The sequence below is a fragment of the Saccoglossus kowalevskii genome, chromosome 3 (genome assembly GCF_978046115.1).
Source record: "Saccoglossus kowalevskii chromosome 3, keSacKowa6.1, whole genome shotgun sequence".
Taxonomy (NCBI): domain Eukaryota; kingdom Metazoa; phylum Hemichordata; class Enteropneusta; family Harrimaniidae; genus Saccoglossus; species Saccoglossus kowalevskii.
Genome location: NC_140643.1, coordinates 44,356,309 through 44,372,525, shown reverse-complemented (window position 1 = coordinate 44,372,525; position 16,217 = coordinate 44,356,309). Strand labels below are relative to the sequence as shown.

The 16,217-nt window shown below is 37.4% G+C and overlaps 1 protein-coding gene and 1 long non-coding RNA gene across 3 annotated transcripts in view; one reads left to right on the top strand and one right to left on the bottom strand.

The window, feature by feature from the left end:
- Nucleotides 1–3,259: 3,259 nt before the first annotated feature.
- LOC100378643 (ileal sodium/bile acid cotransporter-like) lies at nucleotides 3,260–13,764 on the top strand. Of its 2 annotated transcripts, none has more exons than XM_006825349.3 (4): nucleotides 3,260–3,474; nucleotides 10,483–10,853; nucleotides 12,070–12,280; nucleotides 12,432–13,764. In XM_006825349.3, exons 2-4 carry the CDS (start codon nucleotides 10,495–10,497, stop codon nucleotides 12,933–12,935), a joined length of 1,074 nt encoding a protein of 357 aa, XP_006825412.1. In that variant the 5' UTR covers nucleotides 3,260–3,474; nucleotides 10,483–10,494; the 3' UTR covers nucleotides 12,936–13,764. The 2 variants fall into 2 exon arrangements, with proteins under 2 accessions (XP_006825412.1, XP_085353379.1); XM_085497253.1 differs by lacking the exon at nucleotides 3,260–3,474 and adding an exon at nucleotides 9,117–9,210.
- LOC146748010 (uncharacterized) overlaps nucleotides 7,887–16,217 on the bottom strand; it is a 43,510-nt gene continuing 35,179 nt past the window's right edge. The window contains exon 2 of the long non-coding RNA XR_014929004.1: nucleotides 7,887–8,417. This is a non-coding gene — a long non-coding RNA (uncharacterized LOC146748010). The remainder of the gene's footprint in view (nucleotides 8,418–16,217) is intronic.

Here is a 16,217-nt window from a genome sequence, read left to right as displayed (position 1 = left end):
TACGCCCTCCGACATCATGTAGTTTTATTTCTGCCGAATTACTCAAATTGAACGAAAGCGGCAAAGCGCGTGCGTTGCGTCCACTTGACAAGGACGTACTCAATCGCGCCACAAAAGAATGACCCAAAATTAAAATTTTAGGCTTTATGATGACTTAAACAAATGTGTTAAAGAATGCCTTAACAATGTCGAAAATACGACTAAATTTGTAGAAGAAACAAACTGCAAGCCGGCAAGTCGACGGTGTAGTTCAAAAGAGGTAGATCAATGTTGCTGCCCCCCCCCCCCTCTAAAGCACAATTAAACAAGAATGCGCCAGCCATAAAGGGCACTCTCCAACTGGTATTAAAATACAATTGCATGTATATAAATCTGATTATCTGTCTATAATATATGCTTTAATTCATCTGGTCCATATAAAGAAAGCTCCAGCCAATAACAGATATGACTACTTGTTCTAAGGTGTGGCACTTGAAAATGAACGTTGTGACATGTCAATGTCCAATTGTCCTGGGTGATAAGATTGGCTAAATTTCAACTATAAACACGTGAACCAGTATACATGTATGTTTGAAGCAAGTGAATTTTATTCAAGCCAAAGAAACTGCATATATTTATATAAATACACATGGGCAGAGAATATTTACTTGGAGCACTAAATGTGACAATTGCCCTACTCTCTGTGCTGATTTGGTGGGTTGAGCCCACCTTAATTACGCCACACAAGCCACATATCGCCCAACGAGGAGATGGGTAGTGAAGAAAAACATTGACTGAAGCAGTACAAAGGACTGAACTGTTGTCAATAGCAACAAGCATATTAAGAAAGTCAAAGACAGCAAAAATGAAAAAAAAAAAAAAAAAAGGCATATACATACTAATTTTCTAGGATCTTTATTTGCTCCACGTAATCCAGAGTAGGACGAGATGGATCAACGCTATAGTCCGTCATCTTCATTTTAATATTAGATGCAACCATTATTTTATGGGGGATACGGGTCATAACTTGATCAATAAGAGTCTAAGTTATAGAGAAACTTTATTTTGATTTTTCAGTTGACCAATAAATGTATTTGACTCTAAAACTCTATCACACCAGTAATTAAAACAGCTTACTGCATTATAACTATCACTTCCCTGTCAAATTAGTGGTTAGTGCTTATTTGAATCCATAACAAGCCAACTTTATCTCAACTCAAACTTCCATCCAATCAGAGCATTTCAAATAAAGATGATTCCCAACAAATGCTAGAGGACGCTCTGACCAAAGATTTGCAATAATTTCAAATGCAAAGAAGAGAAAATGTGTATAAAGTACTTTATAAGTAGCTATGCAGGTAATGAATGTCGTTATTCTGCCAACAGTCTGTGAAGATTAAACACTGGCAGTAAAAACGTATAAAAAATATAATAACTGATATATAATAGTTTAGATCAGAATGATGTGACTTTTTCGGTGAGAAATGTGGTTGTTTTAGTTTGAACGAACGAAACATAAGCAAATAACGAATTTACGCGATTATTTTGGGGCGGGACACTGTGCAAAATTCCCGAGGTAGATGACTTAAAGTATTAGCTTGTCGCCTTTCTGTAATGTATTCATTTTAATCGAGTAAACAATGGCCGGGTAGAGCCCGACATATGGTGTTCATTCAGTGCTAAAACCTCAAAGGGTGTTAAAACGGGCATTTCGCTGTCTGGTAAACATGGTGAGATTCAACAAATTCATGTAATCATTTTGTCTGGGATACTTGAAGACATTTCCGCGGTACATTCGATACTTAAGCCTCAAATGGGAAAAACGGACATTTCTCCGTCTGGTGAACATGGTCATGAATTATTCCAGAAACGTTCGAAAATGTTTTGAGGGCTAGATCACTAATTCGTTGAAGCGTTGTGTTAAATTACTCTTCTAAAATCGAAATATATGGTTAGAAATTGAACAGGATAAGCTATTCATGCATTTTTGTGTATCCAAACCGAATTTTCTTTATCCTTGCTCATGTACAGAAATATAGTAGTATAGCAAAAAAGCAAGATTACAGGGAGTCAACCATATTTATCTATAACCATTGCTCGAAACGTCTAGCTATTTTTAATAGTTACTTAGGACTACGATTACCAAATATTATCTACTATATATCATGTTCTAAAGGATGTCAACTTACTGAAATGACAAAACAAATTTGACATTGCTCGTAAGAGCAGAAAGGGTTAACTGGCGGTCTTAATTCTTCTTACACACGATAATCATGGCTCAAGATAAAGATTTAAAGATCACATTTGAATACAGTGGCGGATCCAGCAAAATGTATTGGGGGGTCCAAGCTACGCTTAAGATATACGGACCGTAAATCGCAGAGAAGCTATGCGTAATCCAGATGATACGAATCGTCATGCGTTTGGGGGGCATGGCCCCCCTGGCCCCCTCTGGATCCGCCACTGTTTGAATAATCAGTGTATTAAGTAATTTGCATATTAATTACAGTCATGCAAACAAACAGTGGTTATTGGAATTGTGAACACATAGTATATCATATTATTACACTACAATAAATCTGTTAAATCTTTGTTTTAATCAAACAGTATTATTTTCCCCAATGGTGAATTACCAGTCGCCAAAGTACTTTCTGATCCAGTAACTTGTTTGTTTTTTTCATTCTCCACTGTCTGACGATTCATTATTAGAATCATTAGACAGGGGTTTGTCGTCATAGCTCTGAATATAACTTATGTTTTTAACATGTCATTCAATGTAAATACAACTGCTAAATGAGTAATAGGAGTAGGTGTTTGTTGAGGCTACACAGTCAATCAGAATGTGCATACAATTTCGGCCACTTTTACTGTGGTGTCATTGTCTTGCATTGAACAAAAAATTGTGACCCTTCCCTTTATGCCTGCACAGATTACTGTAACTCTCCCCTCGACACTTGCAAAAAAATCAGTGACCCCCCCCCCCAAATACAATGTACCCCTTCTGTATTTTCTGTCCAGTCCCTAATTGACCTAAGTCACGCAGTCACTGCTAATAATAACACTAGTACTGTGAATGCATTATTTGCCTGACTAGACTTTCGCTATTTTTGCTGATCCACCGCAGAGACAGTCTACAGGTTGTTGTTACAGGTACAGTTACAACATAACAATGTTGTAAACTTTAACCCATGAATGTGCTAAAATGTGAAACGTTACTACCCTGTAGTCTGTTATGCACATATTTGAATAACAATGCACTATACTACTTTATTATGATCGGGGTCATTTACGACCACGGAAGACTACGCTGGGGTTAAGATTGGCGTAAATTTGACTTTTACTACCTATGTTAACATAAATAACACCCCTTTCTTTTGCTACTTGAACTAATGACGAGTCTTTAGAGGTATATATTTGATTGTTGGGACTGATCAGTGACATTAGCAGTGACACTGTCGCATAAAGAAGGGATTTTCAATTCTGTTCTGTGCTAAGGTACCCATTGTTGAATGAGTATATTGTCAATCTGATAGCGTCCCAAACCCACCATAGCCCTTGTGAGTAACACATTGCTGTCAGAATCATTTACTGTAACGTTGGCGTGTTATGTGACCGGCGCAAATCTGCCATTCTTTAACGAAGGCCGGGAAATAAATAGTGTCTCTTTTTATAATGTCAAATAATGAATTAACCCCATGTTTGCGGTACACCTTCAGAATTGTTATGACCAGTTTTGAATTGCAGTGTTGGTGGATGGGGGGGGGGGGGGGTAATGTCTTTAAATGTGTTTAAACCTTTATGAGCCGGCTGGGATTATTGACGTTCTGTTGGAGATAAACAATCTTACACGTTTGACCGATTCCACAAACAAACAACACAATGATTTCCGATTCAGGAACTGCAGTGCCGCATTAAATCAGGTTGACGCGATTTACCTCGTAAAGTAGATTCAGTTTACAGTGAAATTCGTGAATTATAAATGGTTGTGGTCATCGTAAAGCGAACGTCGTGTTTTATTTTGACCCCATGCCACGTACACAACGTGTGTAAAATATACTTTTAGTTTTGCGCAAAATTACTCACTTACTGTGTCATTTTTTCTTTCAGTATGCCAAATTAAAAAAAGCATCTACTGAAATCACTCGTTGGGTCTTGTAATTTCGTCGTGAAACCATGTCACGTCTATCATGTATCCCTTAATTTTTTTGCTTTCTTTAACTATCCCGTAAGCACAAATAGGATATACAAATCATGGTCTTTTGGTAGAGGACATCGTTTTCATATGACCTTGTAGTTCCATTGAGTATTGTGATATTCAACGTATTTAATTTCTTTAGCAAAAAGATTATTCTTATTAAAAATGTGTTACAGATTTATTTATGAATTTCAAAAATATGAAGTCAAATTAGCATAGAATGTGTGTAAGTTGGGTAAAATGGGTTTATTTGAGGGAGAGGAAACCAATTTGACAAGAACTAACTTAAATAAACAAAACCACACGAGTTATTTGTGTACGTGTACGTGGACACGTGGCAGATAAAGGAAAGCTGTATTACGAATTCGAGTCACGTACCTTAGCATAAAGATTTACATTGTTATAGACAGGTATTAATGACACATACTAAACAAATACCTAATTAACATAACATGCAATGATAAAAATAGTTTTAGTTATGTTTATTCACGTCTAGAGCAGCCTATAAGTCCCCGTTCAGACGCAGTCCAAAAACGGGGACTTATGTTTTGACCTCTGTGCGTTCGTGCGTCCGTGCATCTGTGTGTCCGTGCGTGTGTGCGTCCGGGTCTGTATTTTAGACATGTCTGGACCAATCACAATCGAACTTGACACATACATCATACATAATATTATACATATGAAAATCAATTTGTTTCACGGTCTGATTCAAGATGGCCGAATGGTGGTGATTTTTGTGCTAAAAAATCATAAAAATCAAGCATTTATGGATGGACTGTATTTAAACTTGGTACATATGTTGGACATTATGGCGGCCATTTTGTTTTAATGAATGCAGTTCTAGTGCCATATCTCTGCCATGCTCTGACTGATTATGTTCAAATTTTATATATTCATTCTACATCATGACATAGATATATTGGTTTGACTACTAGTATCTGATTCAAAATGGCCAAATGGCAGCCGTTTTTGTGCTAAAAAATCATCAAAAATCAAGCATTTCTGGCATTCCAGAAATGGATCTTGGCGTTTATGAATGGATTTTGTTCAAATTTGGTACATACGTTGAACATTATGGGACCTTGATGCACATAATTTTTATTATTCAATATCGGATTCAAAATGGCTGACTGGCGGCCATTTTGTTTAAATGAATACACTTCTAGAGCCTTATCTCTGATATGCTTTTACTGATTATGTTCAAATTTTATATATCCGTTTTACATCATGTTATAGATATATAGATGTATTCAAAATGGCCGACTCATTTTGTTTTGATTAATGCTGTTCCAGAGAAATATTTTTCAATATGGACAAGTACTCGTTTGACGATCAGATACAAGATGTCAATCATTTTAATTTAAAAAAAAATCATCATGTTTATGTAACTATATTTCTATCAACAAAACTATATACTAGTATCTTAAATTTGATAACTAACGTGGACTGTGCTATGCATGGCTTGTTCATTTATTGTTCTGTAGGAAACTTACAAGTTAGACAAATAAACATATACTATTGTCCTCTCAGATACGTGCGTTTGTCATCGTCGGTGTTACCGAATACGTTAACCTCAGAATTCAGAACAATTACATGAATAGGCTTCTATTGCAAAGTAATTTCACCTTTCCCCCACTCTATGATATATAACGTAGTACATGAACGTGGGTTACCTGTCACCAATTGGAAATAAAATAGTGGGTGTAACTAACACAGAATTGACTAACACATTAAAATAAATCATTATTTTATTCATAATTGTGCCTAATGTTAAACTTTGCCAATAGACATAAGAAAAGATGCCTCCAATGTTATTGTTATAAGGTAAGTTATTTCTGTGGCACACTGTACGCGCACGAGTGACGAGGTATTTAGTCTGCGTCACCAGTACCTGTCTATATTAATAGAAAGCATTATGCTAGGGTACATGACATGAATTCACAATATAGACTTTATTTGACTGCCCTGTGTTTGTTCCATTCCCAATAAATCCACTCCCTCTAAGAAAGTGTGGTCACATTCCAACATGATTCCTGTCTGACGTCGCGGATTAAGAGATTCATAGCATTTGGTCTACAATTCAAATACCAAACCCTGATTAGAGCAATGAATTAAAAATGTACTGATTTGGTTGTATTATACTTCATGTTTAAGATCACCTTGTTTATTGGTCAGATCGCAGTCACGTGGGAATGAACACATCGCATTATTTACAAAAATAAGTGTCGTCTGCTACAGACTTTCTCTCAACCTTTCAAAACTATCAACTGCATACTTCTACCGAAGCATAAAAGAGTGTTATTTATGTTGGAAATTCGTTCAGCAATAACATAAATAGTAAAGGTCGAAAAACGGATTTACGACAATTCGCCTATCTTGGCGTACTCTTCGGTGACCGTAAGCGACCACGAATAAATATAGTAGTATAATGCATTGTTATTCAAATATGTACACAACGCATTATGTATGTGTAACAGGGTGTTCACTACTTGCACATTCTACCCTGGGCACAATTTGTTTGTCAATGTCATTTAAATTTCATTATTCGATGTTTTCAGAATATTAATATCTTGCTTTAAAGTTCACAAAATTGGCAGGGAAACAATATGTTACATTATTACTTTAACTGTTAAAGTACATTGTGGATTTTGCCTATCAGCCAAAATAGCAAAATTTAAATCTAGTGAGAAATTAATCCATTTACAGTACTATTTCCAGCAGTGAATGTACGAGTCAGGTGAATGACGTGAAACTAAATTTGTATATATTCCATATATATTGCATTTTTGAGTGATACATTCCACTTATGGGGTACTTTGTATGCTTCTAGCCATCTGCGAGTGTTGTCATACAGGAGGTTGCTCGGTTAAAGGTTGAATCATTGTGGATCCCAATCTGTGCCTTGGAACATCATACAATCATCATCTATTTTTGTTTGTTTTTTCACATTCCCTTTAGCACACGAACGACCAACTTTCGATTTAATACAGGTTTCATGGATGTTTTTAACATCGAATCTGCATAACTAATACATTTTCAAAATGTTGCGCTTTCGATGAATGTTTGGATCAATGATAAAAATAGTTTTAGTTATATTGACTAATGTCTAGAGCGGCTTATTCATTTATTGTTCTGTGGAAAAATTACAAGTTAGACAAATAAACATATAGTATACTATTTGCCATCGTGCGTGTTACCGAATACATTAACCTCAGAACTCAGGACAATTACATGAATAGAATTTCATTGCAAAGTAATTTCACCTTTCACCCACTCTATGATATATAACGTAGTACTCACTGGCATGCAAATAAGCATTAGCTAAACCCATGACTATGTCTGCATTCATCGTGTAACAAAGTAAACGAACCATACATTTGTTGGTCGAATATTCGGATTTATATTTATACATAGAAATGGTGTTTTAATTTGTGTACAACTTTACAGTATTCTGTATGTAGATACGGTTTTTGAATTAGCACTGATTAATCTGATAATCCACTCTGTGGTGTTATAGATGGTCAGATTAAATTTGCAGTTGTTTACCGATGATTGTGTAATAAATAGAGTTACACTTTAAATTGTAAATCGATGTGATTAAAGTCTTGTGACTGCACAAACCTGTTCTATGTTTAACGTCAAATTCCTTCACTAGCAGTGAACTATATTCATTTGGCTAAATAGTGCTGTGATACACATACACCAAAATATCGAGTTAAAGCTTCTTGCTTTAATACCTCTCAAAATAATTACAAGAAAAAATGCACAGAAAAATACAATGTATAAAATCACTGAAACAGGAGATTGCCAAGGGAAGTGTTCCAGGATGTAGAAATGGATGACAGTCAATGGCTTTTGCAACACAATGACGAGGAACGCTGGTATTCTGGAGGGCACCGCTGAACGCAAAAGATAGATTGCAGAGCAGTTCATACAAGTCTCACAGATTGATGGTTGAAGCCTGTATCACTTGTCTCAAAATATCGCAGCAAGAACATACAGGCTATATCACTGTAAAAAAGATGGACGCCAACTGCCCTCAGTCTGTCCAATTTATAGACATAAATGGTCCACATTCAGAGACACCACGTGGGATTCTACATGAGCCAATCAAAATGTGATCTTGCTAGCAGCTATGTCACGTAGGCAACTCAGTAGATCATAAACATCATTTGTTATTCAACAAATTACAGCTATCACACGGCAATGCACACAAATTTTTCCCATGATTCCATGCACGATTCTATAAAAATGAAATGAAAGAACACTGTAAAAAAAGTCTACTAGACCAGGTTGATTCAGTATGTTCCAAGACCACATGCCACAGAGATACGTGACAACACTCACAAATGCCAAGAGGCGTGATACATAAAAAAGGCGCCATTAAAATGGAATACATAAAACATCCTCATAGCAACGCTACTGAAATACAACATAAAATATATATAAAACGTAAGCAAATTTAGAATCAAATTTTAAATCCACGTCATTGACCTGTCAGAATTGAGACAAACATTCATTGCCAAAACTAATACAGTGCTCAGGATACAATACCGTATTTGAAATACAATTTACTCTGCCAATGTATTTATGTGATGTTACACGGGTTCATCAAAAGGTTTGCTAAGATAATGTGCTGTTGAGATGTCAGAATTATTTTAATCAGTGAAGTAGTAAAACCGGTTATCGTGCTGCCGAGTGGTCAGTGTTAACAGGTAGTCGAACTTAGAGAATATTTTGTTGATGAAGAAATTATGTTGACCCTGACTAGTACGTCACTATAACTTAAATCAGTCAGTGTATAAGTAGCTAACACCGCAAGACATCAGAGATTTGTTTCGGGCTACGCCCTTGCAACACGCTTCTGTCCCGTGGTGTTTCCTTCACCTTATGTCCAACATAAGTAACGCCCTTTCATTTACTACTTAAATAAGTGTATGCTTCGGTAGAGGTATTCGGTCGATGGAATTTAAATAATAATTTGCATAATAGACGAGAAAAAGCCTTTTCATTTGTTTCAAGAGTTCTGAGCACAGGTAGGTACCCTTTGTTGAACTAAGATCGAATGAATATCGATGACATAACCCAAGTGTGTAGCACATTGCAATCAAACCTTGCCGTGTTGTGTTGACCGGGGTAAATCTGTCATTGTTTACCGATGGCCGGGTATAATATAATTGTTAAACTCCATGTTGGGGGTATTTTGTTTCAAATTACTAAAATTCAAAATTCTGAAGTACAAATTGCTTAGAATGTTGTGCAGGTTGGCCACGATAAGGTTTTCTGATGCATGGGAACCAACATAGCAAGATCTGAGCCAATGCATCAATGCAAGACACCATGGTCGTCTTGATAAATCTTATAATAGAATATCAACGCTGTACCCACACATACGAGCTCATTTCAATAATAAATGTCATTCGCAAAGAACATTTACATGACGTACGGTCGTAAACTCGTTTGCAAGAATTTTTATAAGTTACTTCTTTATAGCCTACTTTTATGTATGAACACAAATAGAATTCACAACAGATGTTTCAGCGTTAAAAGTACGCCACAACAAATGTTTTATTTTACCACCGTGGTCCAGTTTTCTAAAGGTAAAAGTAAAGCCATGAATCACAATTGGACAGCCATTGTGGCAGTGAAGTGTGTATAGAGGTCGAAATTACGCAAACCCAGTCATGCAATTTTCTCACTTTGTCTTCGGGTCGCATAAGGTCACCCAGAGAATACAAAGCCTCAGGGTTCCGTTGACGTCCTTGATCGGGGTCAACGTGTCCTTTTACGACACACCCATTAAACCTTTAACCAGCACAAATAAATATTCCGATGTGAACTGCCTGTGTCTTTCGGTCATGCGTTTGCAATTAAACTATTAAAGGCAGCTGAATTTGTTATCACATTAGATTAGCGATTATATTGGCTGTCTATTTCCACTTGAGAAGCAGGGTATATATCATATATATAGAATATATGAGGTATTTATACGTCACGTATGCGCGAGATTTATGTTGATAAACGTGACTTCCCTCAACCCATTGTGCCCTAAGTTGAATGTATGAACGAGAGTCTTGATCTGATCACGATGTACAATAAATAAAGATTTGCATTGCTTTTCGATGTGACCTTATTGTGTGCGTCGATCTGCGCATCAATCAAAACCACAAAACAACGATTAAGGAGTTTCAATGTGAACAACCTTACACCAACACTATTAGTATTGTCAGTAATCTCACAATTTTAATCCTGAATGTTTGCAGTGGGATTACAGCAGTTTTGTTTTGTTTTGTTTTGTTTTGTTTCAGGTTCCCGCAAGAATGTCGTCCACCATGCTTCCTAACATCACGAACGAGACAATGCAGGCTCCATTCAAACCTCGACAGGATTTATTGATATTTGGTCAGATTAATCTAAACATAGCTTTAGTGTTTCTCATGATTGGTCTTGGATGTACAATTGAATGGAAGGACATTAAGAAAATATTTCAAAGACCCATACCAGTAACTGTGGGGGCGTTATGCCAGTTTGGTATCATGCCGCTAATTGGATTCACCTTGGCAATATTGTTTCAGTTACCAGCTAACGTCGCCATAGGAACCATTCTCATTGCAACATGTCCAGGAGGTACAGCGTCAAATATCATGACATATTGGTCTGAAGGTGACATAACCCTCAGGTAATTACGTGTCTATCAGTAGCTCCTAAAACTTGAGTATATTCTCGTATTGGTGTGATATAGCACGTGTAGGTATTGGTGTGATATAGCACGTGTACGTATTGGTATGATATAGCACGTGTAGGTATTGGTGTGATATAGCACGTGTAGGTATTGGTGTGATATAGCACGTGTACGTATTGGTATGATATAGCACGTGTAGGTATTGGTGTGATATAGCACGTGTACGTATTGGTGTGATATAGCACGTGTACGTATTGGTGTGATATAGCACGTGTAGGTATTGGTGTGATATAGCACGTGTAGGTATTGGTATGATATAGCACGTGTACGTATTGGTGTGATATAGCACGTGTAGGTATTGGTGTGATATAGCACGTGTACGTATTGGTGTGATATAGCACGTGTACGTATTGGTATGATATAGCACGTGTACGTATTGGTGTGATATAGCACGTGTACGTATTGGTGTGATATAGCACGTGTAGGTATTGGTGTGATATAGCACGTGTACGTATTGGTATGATATAGCACGTGTACGTATTGGTGTGATATAACACGTGTACGTATTGGTGTGATATAGCACGTGTACGTATTGGTGTGATATAGCACGTGTACGTATTGGTGTGATATAGCACGTGTACGTATTGGTGTGATATAACACGTGTACGTATTGGTGTGATATAGCACGTGTACGTATTGGTGTGATATAGCACGTGTACGTATTGGTATGATATAGCACGTGTACGTATTGGTGTGATATAGCACGTGTACGTATTGGTGTGATATAGCACGTGTACGTATTGGTGTGATATAGCACGTGTACGTATTGGTGTGATATAGCACGTGTACGTATTGGTGTGATATAGCACGTGTACGTATTGGTGTGATATAGCACGTGTAGGTATTGGTGTGATATAGCACGTGTACGTATTGGTGTGATATAACACGTGTACGTATTGGTGTGATATAGCACGTGTACGTATTGGTGTGATATAGCACGTGTACGTATTGGTATGATATAGCACGTGTACGCATTGGTGTGATATAGCACGTGTGGGCTATATATTAAACTACTTTAGTGTAATCAGAAGTAGGCACTTAATTTATATATGGTGTCATATGTAATCGTTGTTTTATTAATACAGATAAATAAAAATAAAAATACTGTTTGTTTGTGACATAATGGGCGTAAAATACTCAATTCTTGTTGCAGTGTCTGTATGACATTCGTTTCCAACGTGTTGGCAATTGGTATGATGCCATGGTGTTTGTTCCTCTATTCACAATATTGGATTGCGATATCAGATGTTATTATACCATCACCCGCGGAAATTGCGATTGCTTTGGCGATCATGCTCATACCGGGCGGTATTGGTATGCTGGTGCGATGGAAGTGGCCACGATTTTCCGAAAAACTGTCATTTGTAAGTATGGGGAAGAAATACTTGTTCACACGGAAATGTCACTATATGTTGTTGGTACACAAGTTTACTATGACTTGCACCACGAGGCTACAACTCCAAACTGCATTGATCTATATAACATCTTTTATATTTATTGTGTTTTTTTTTTCAGGTTTTGAACATCATCGTAAATTTCCAACTTATCATCTTCATAACAATCAACGTTGTAGTGTTCCCTCCCATATTCGCTACTGGTTGGAGGGAATGGTGTGTTGGCACTCTTTATCCTTTTACTGCATTCGTCGTTGGGTATTTCCTATCTAGACTACTTGGACTTAAGCCCAAGCAATCCAGAACTGTTGCTTTTGAGACAGGAGTTCAAAATGGAGCACTCGCCTTGAGTTTGATAAATTATCTCATACTTCAGGGATACACCAACCAGCTTGAAATGATGACGATACCAATGATCCACACCATTTTTGCGATGGTAGAAGGATTTATAATTGTTATCCTATATTGGGTTTACAAGAAATGCATCCTGAAGGAAAAGGGGGGATTACTGAGTAACCGCATGAAAACTGTAGAAAAATTTAAAGTGAAGAAAGAGAAACAAAACAGCTTAGAAAGTATCTCAGGTGTCAGTATGGTTGATGTAGGGGTGCAAGTTGGCATGTGAAACGAATGTGCTCAGTAAAATATAATAACTAAAACAAAAATGTTCATCAGATTTACAGGACGATTGCGCTTAGAACAAAGACTCTTCTGAAAATTATTGTTCAATTGTATTTCAAATGTGTTCATTGAATTGATTTTAGAAGAGACCTGTATCTTATTGGTAGGGAAATAAGGATTTGTTGAAGGCTTTTACACCATCTCCAGATAACTCAAACAATTATGGACATATTTAAGGAAATTTATAGGAGGAACTGTAGTCGATTAAATCTGCATTGGGTAGCAATTGAGTGATTCGGTTCGGTATTTTCACAAAGGAACTTCAAGCAAAGTGTTTTGTCACAAGAAAGACAAATACAATTCACCAGAGTAGAGACATTAGTAAGTTTAGGTACTTAGCTAGTAAGGTGCCTTCTGTGTTTTTTTTATTATATTTTAAAATCAAACGATTTGTGTGTTACCCCAAGACTTCCAAGGTGGTTAAAAGGTGTAAAAAAGATGTAATAATTGGCAATCGTACATCATGGGATATAAACAAAGAGCCTTGAAAACCTTTTCCTCTTCCAAAATCACTTATCACAGTTGTTACAGATATATTACAGATATAATATAATCCTCTGAAATTAGAATGTATTAATGTGTTATTTTTTGCCCTAACATTTTGGTAGAAATGTAAGAAAAACTGTCACCAAGTACAATGAGTGTTCAGCATATGTAATAATCAATAGTATGTACTAATAAGGTCAACTGATTAGTAGTCTCATATAATGTATATCAAACAGTGTGATGATTTATCATCTAATATTCAACGGCAATAAAACGTTTCAAACTAAGATATTATTTGCCTACTTGTTTATTTATATTTTCAATTGTGTCGTGTACTTTTGAAAGTGGTGGCGATGCGAATGACAGACTGACGCATATATATACCGGTCATATATATCTCGTCGATATGTTATCCACTTCTCTGATATTAAGTGTATATTCCTACCAAACATTTATAATAATTATAATTGTGAAAAGTTGACTCATATAAAACACAGCAAAGAGAGGTGTTGTCATCCTGTGAGTAAATTTACAAGACTAAATTTGTTGGCGAATTTTGAGAAATTGATTCTTTAAAAGGCTGCTTTAAATTGATTCTGTAAAAGCCTGCTTCAGTTCAATACTCGTTTCCACCAGAACACAATAAACCACAACCCTTCGTTGCAAGAAGGTGCTAAATTATATAAATATAGTCAATGTCTGTCGATTTAAACCTATGAGAAAGATCTTGTCTATCGCAATAACATAGAGTATGTAACATAATATTTTACTATATTGCACTAGTAGTGCAAAGATTCACTTATGTGGCGAGGCTTCAATTATAGGGTGGGTCTAATAGGGCGAGGCTTTTTTTATAGTGTAGGGCTTCATTAATAGGGTGGGGCTTCACTTACAGGACGAGGCCCACTTATTGGGCAGGGCTTCACTACAGATGAGGCTTCACTTATGGGATGAGGCTTCACTATTAGGGTGATGCTTCACTTATAGAGCGAAGCTTCTTTCACAAGATGTGGCTTCACTGTGAGACCAGGCTTCAATTATAAGGTGTGTCTAATAAGGTGAGGCTTTACTTTTTAGCAAAAGCTTCGCTTATAGTGTGAAGCTTCACTTATAAGGTAAGGCTTCACTTTTAGTGTGAGACTTCATTTATAGAGCAAAGCTTCACTACAGAGTGATGCTTCACTTACAGGATGAGGCTAATAGGGCGAGGATTCAATTATTGGCAAAAGCTTCGACTATAGGATTAGGCTTCACTTTAGGGTGATGCTTCACTTTTAGGGAGAGGCTTCACTTATACTGTGGGGCTTCGCTTATAGGGCGATGCTCGCTTATACTGTGATGCTTCATCTATAGGTCAAGGCTTCACTTTTAGGGTGAGGCCTGATTTATAAAGTGATGCTTCACAATTTGGGTGAGGCTTCACTTATGGCGCGTGGCTTGCTTATGCTGTGATGCTTCACTTACAGGGCAAGGCTTGACTTTTAAGGTGATGCTTCACTTATAGTGTGAGGCCTCATTTATAAGGTGATACTTCACTATTTGGGTGGGGCTTCACTTATGGGGCGTGGCTTGCTTATGGTGTGATGATTCACTTATAGGCCAAGGATTCACTTATAAGGCAGTGCTTCACTTATAGGGCAAGGCTTCACTTATAGTGTGAGGCTTCACTTATAGTGTGAGGCTTCACTTACAGGGCAAGGCTTCACTTATAAGGCAATGCTTCACTTATAGGGCAAGGCTTCACTTACAGTGTGAGGCTTCACTTATAGTGTGGCTTCACTTATAGGGCATAACTTCACTTATAAGGCAATGCTTCACTTACAGGGCAAGGCTTCACTTACAGTGTGAGGCTTCACTTGTAGTGTGGCTTCACTTATAGGGCGTGGCTTGCTTATGGTGTGATGATTCACTTATAGGCCAAAGCTTCACTTATAAGGCAATGCTTCACTTATAGGGCAATGCTTCACTTACAGTGTGAGGCTTCACTTATAGTGTGGCTTCACTTATAGGGCATGGCTCCACTTATAACGCAATGCTTCACCTATAGGGCAAGGCTTTACTTACAGTGTGAGGCTTCACTTATAGTGTGGCTTCACTTATAGGGCATGGCTTCACTTATAAGGCAATGCTTCACTGATAGGGCAAGGCTTCACTTACAGTGTGAGGCTTCACTAATAGTGTGGCTTCACTTATAGGGCATGGCTTCACTTATAACGCAATGCTTCACCTATAGGGCAAGGCTTTACTTACAGTGTGAGGCTTCACTTATAGTGTGGCTTCACTTATAGGGCATGGCTTCACTCATAAGGCAATGCTTCACTTATAGGGCAAGGCTTCACTTACAGTGTGAGGCTTCACTTATAGGTCGGGGCTTCACTTATAGTGTGAGGCTTCACTTACATGGCAAGGTTTCACTTTAAGGGTGAAGCTTCACTTATAGTGTGAGGCCTCATTTATGCTGTGATGCTTCACTATTTGGGTGAGGCTTCACTTATGGTGCGTGGCTTGCTTATGCTGTGATGCTTCACTTATAGGGCAAGGCTTTACTTATATGGTTCACTTACAGGGTGGGGCTTCACTTATAGGGCAATGCTTCTGATTTAGGGTGAGGCTTCACTTATATTGTGAGGCATCACTTATAGGGCAAGGCTTCACTTTTGGGGTGAGGCTTCACTTATAGGGCAAGGATTCACTTTTAGGGTGAGGCCTCACTTATAGTATGAGGCTTCACTTATAGGGC

What these genes read in the sequence shown, in the direction of transcription:
- LOC100378643 (XM_006825349.3), top strand. Translation starts at nt 10,495, where the DNA reads ATGTCGTCCACCATGCTTCCTAACATCACGAACGAGACAATGCAGGCT. An exon ending in GAAGGTGACATAACCCTCAG is followed by an intron (nt 10,854 to 12,069) that starts GTAATTACGTGT and finishes TTCTTGTTGCAG; the next exon opens with TGTCTGTATGACATTCGTTT. An exon ending in TTTCCGAAAAACTGTCATTT is followed by an intron (nt 12,281 to 12,431) that starts GTAAGTATGGGG and finishes TTTTTTTTTCAG; the next exon opens with GTTTTGAACATCATCGTAAA.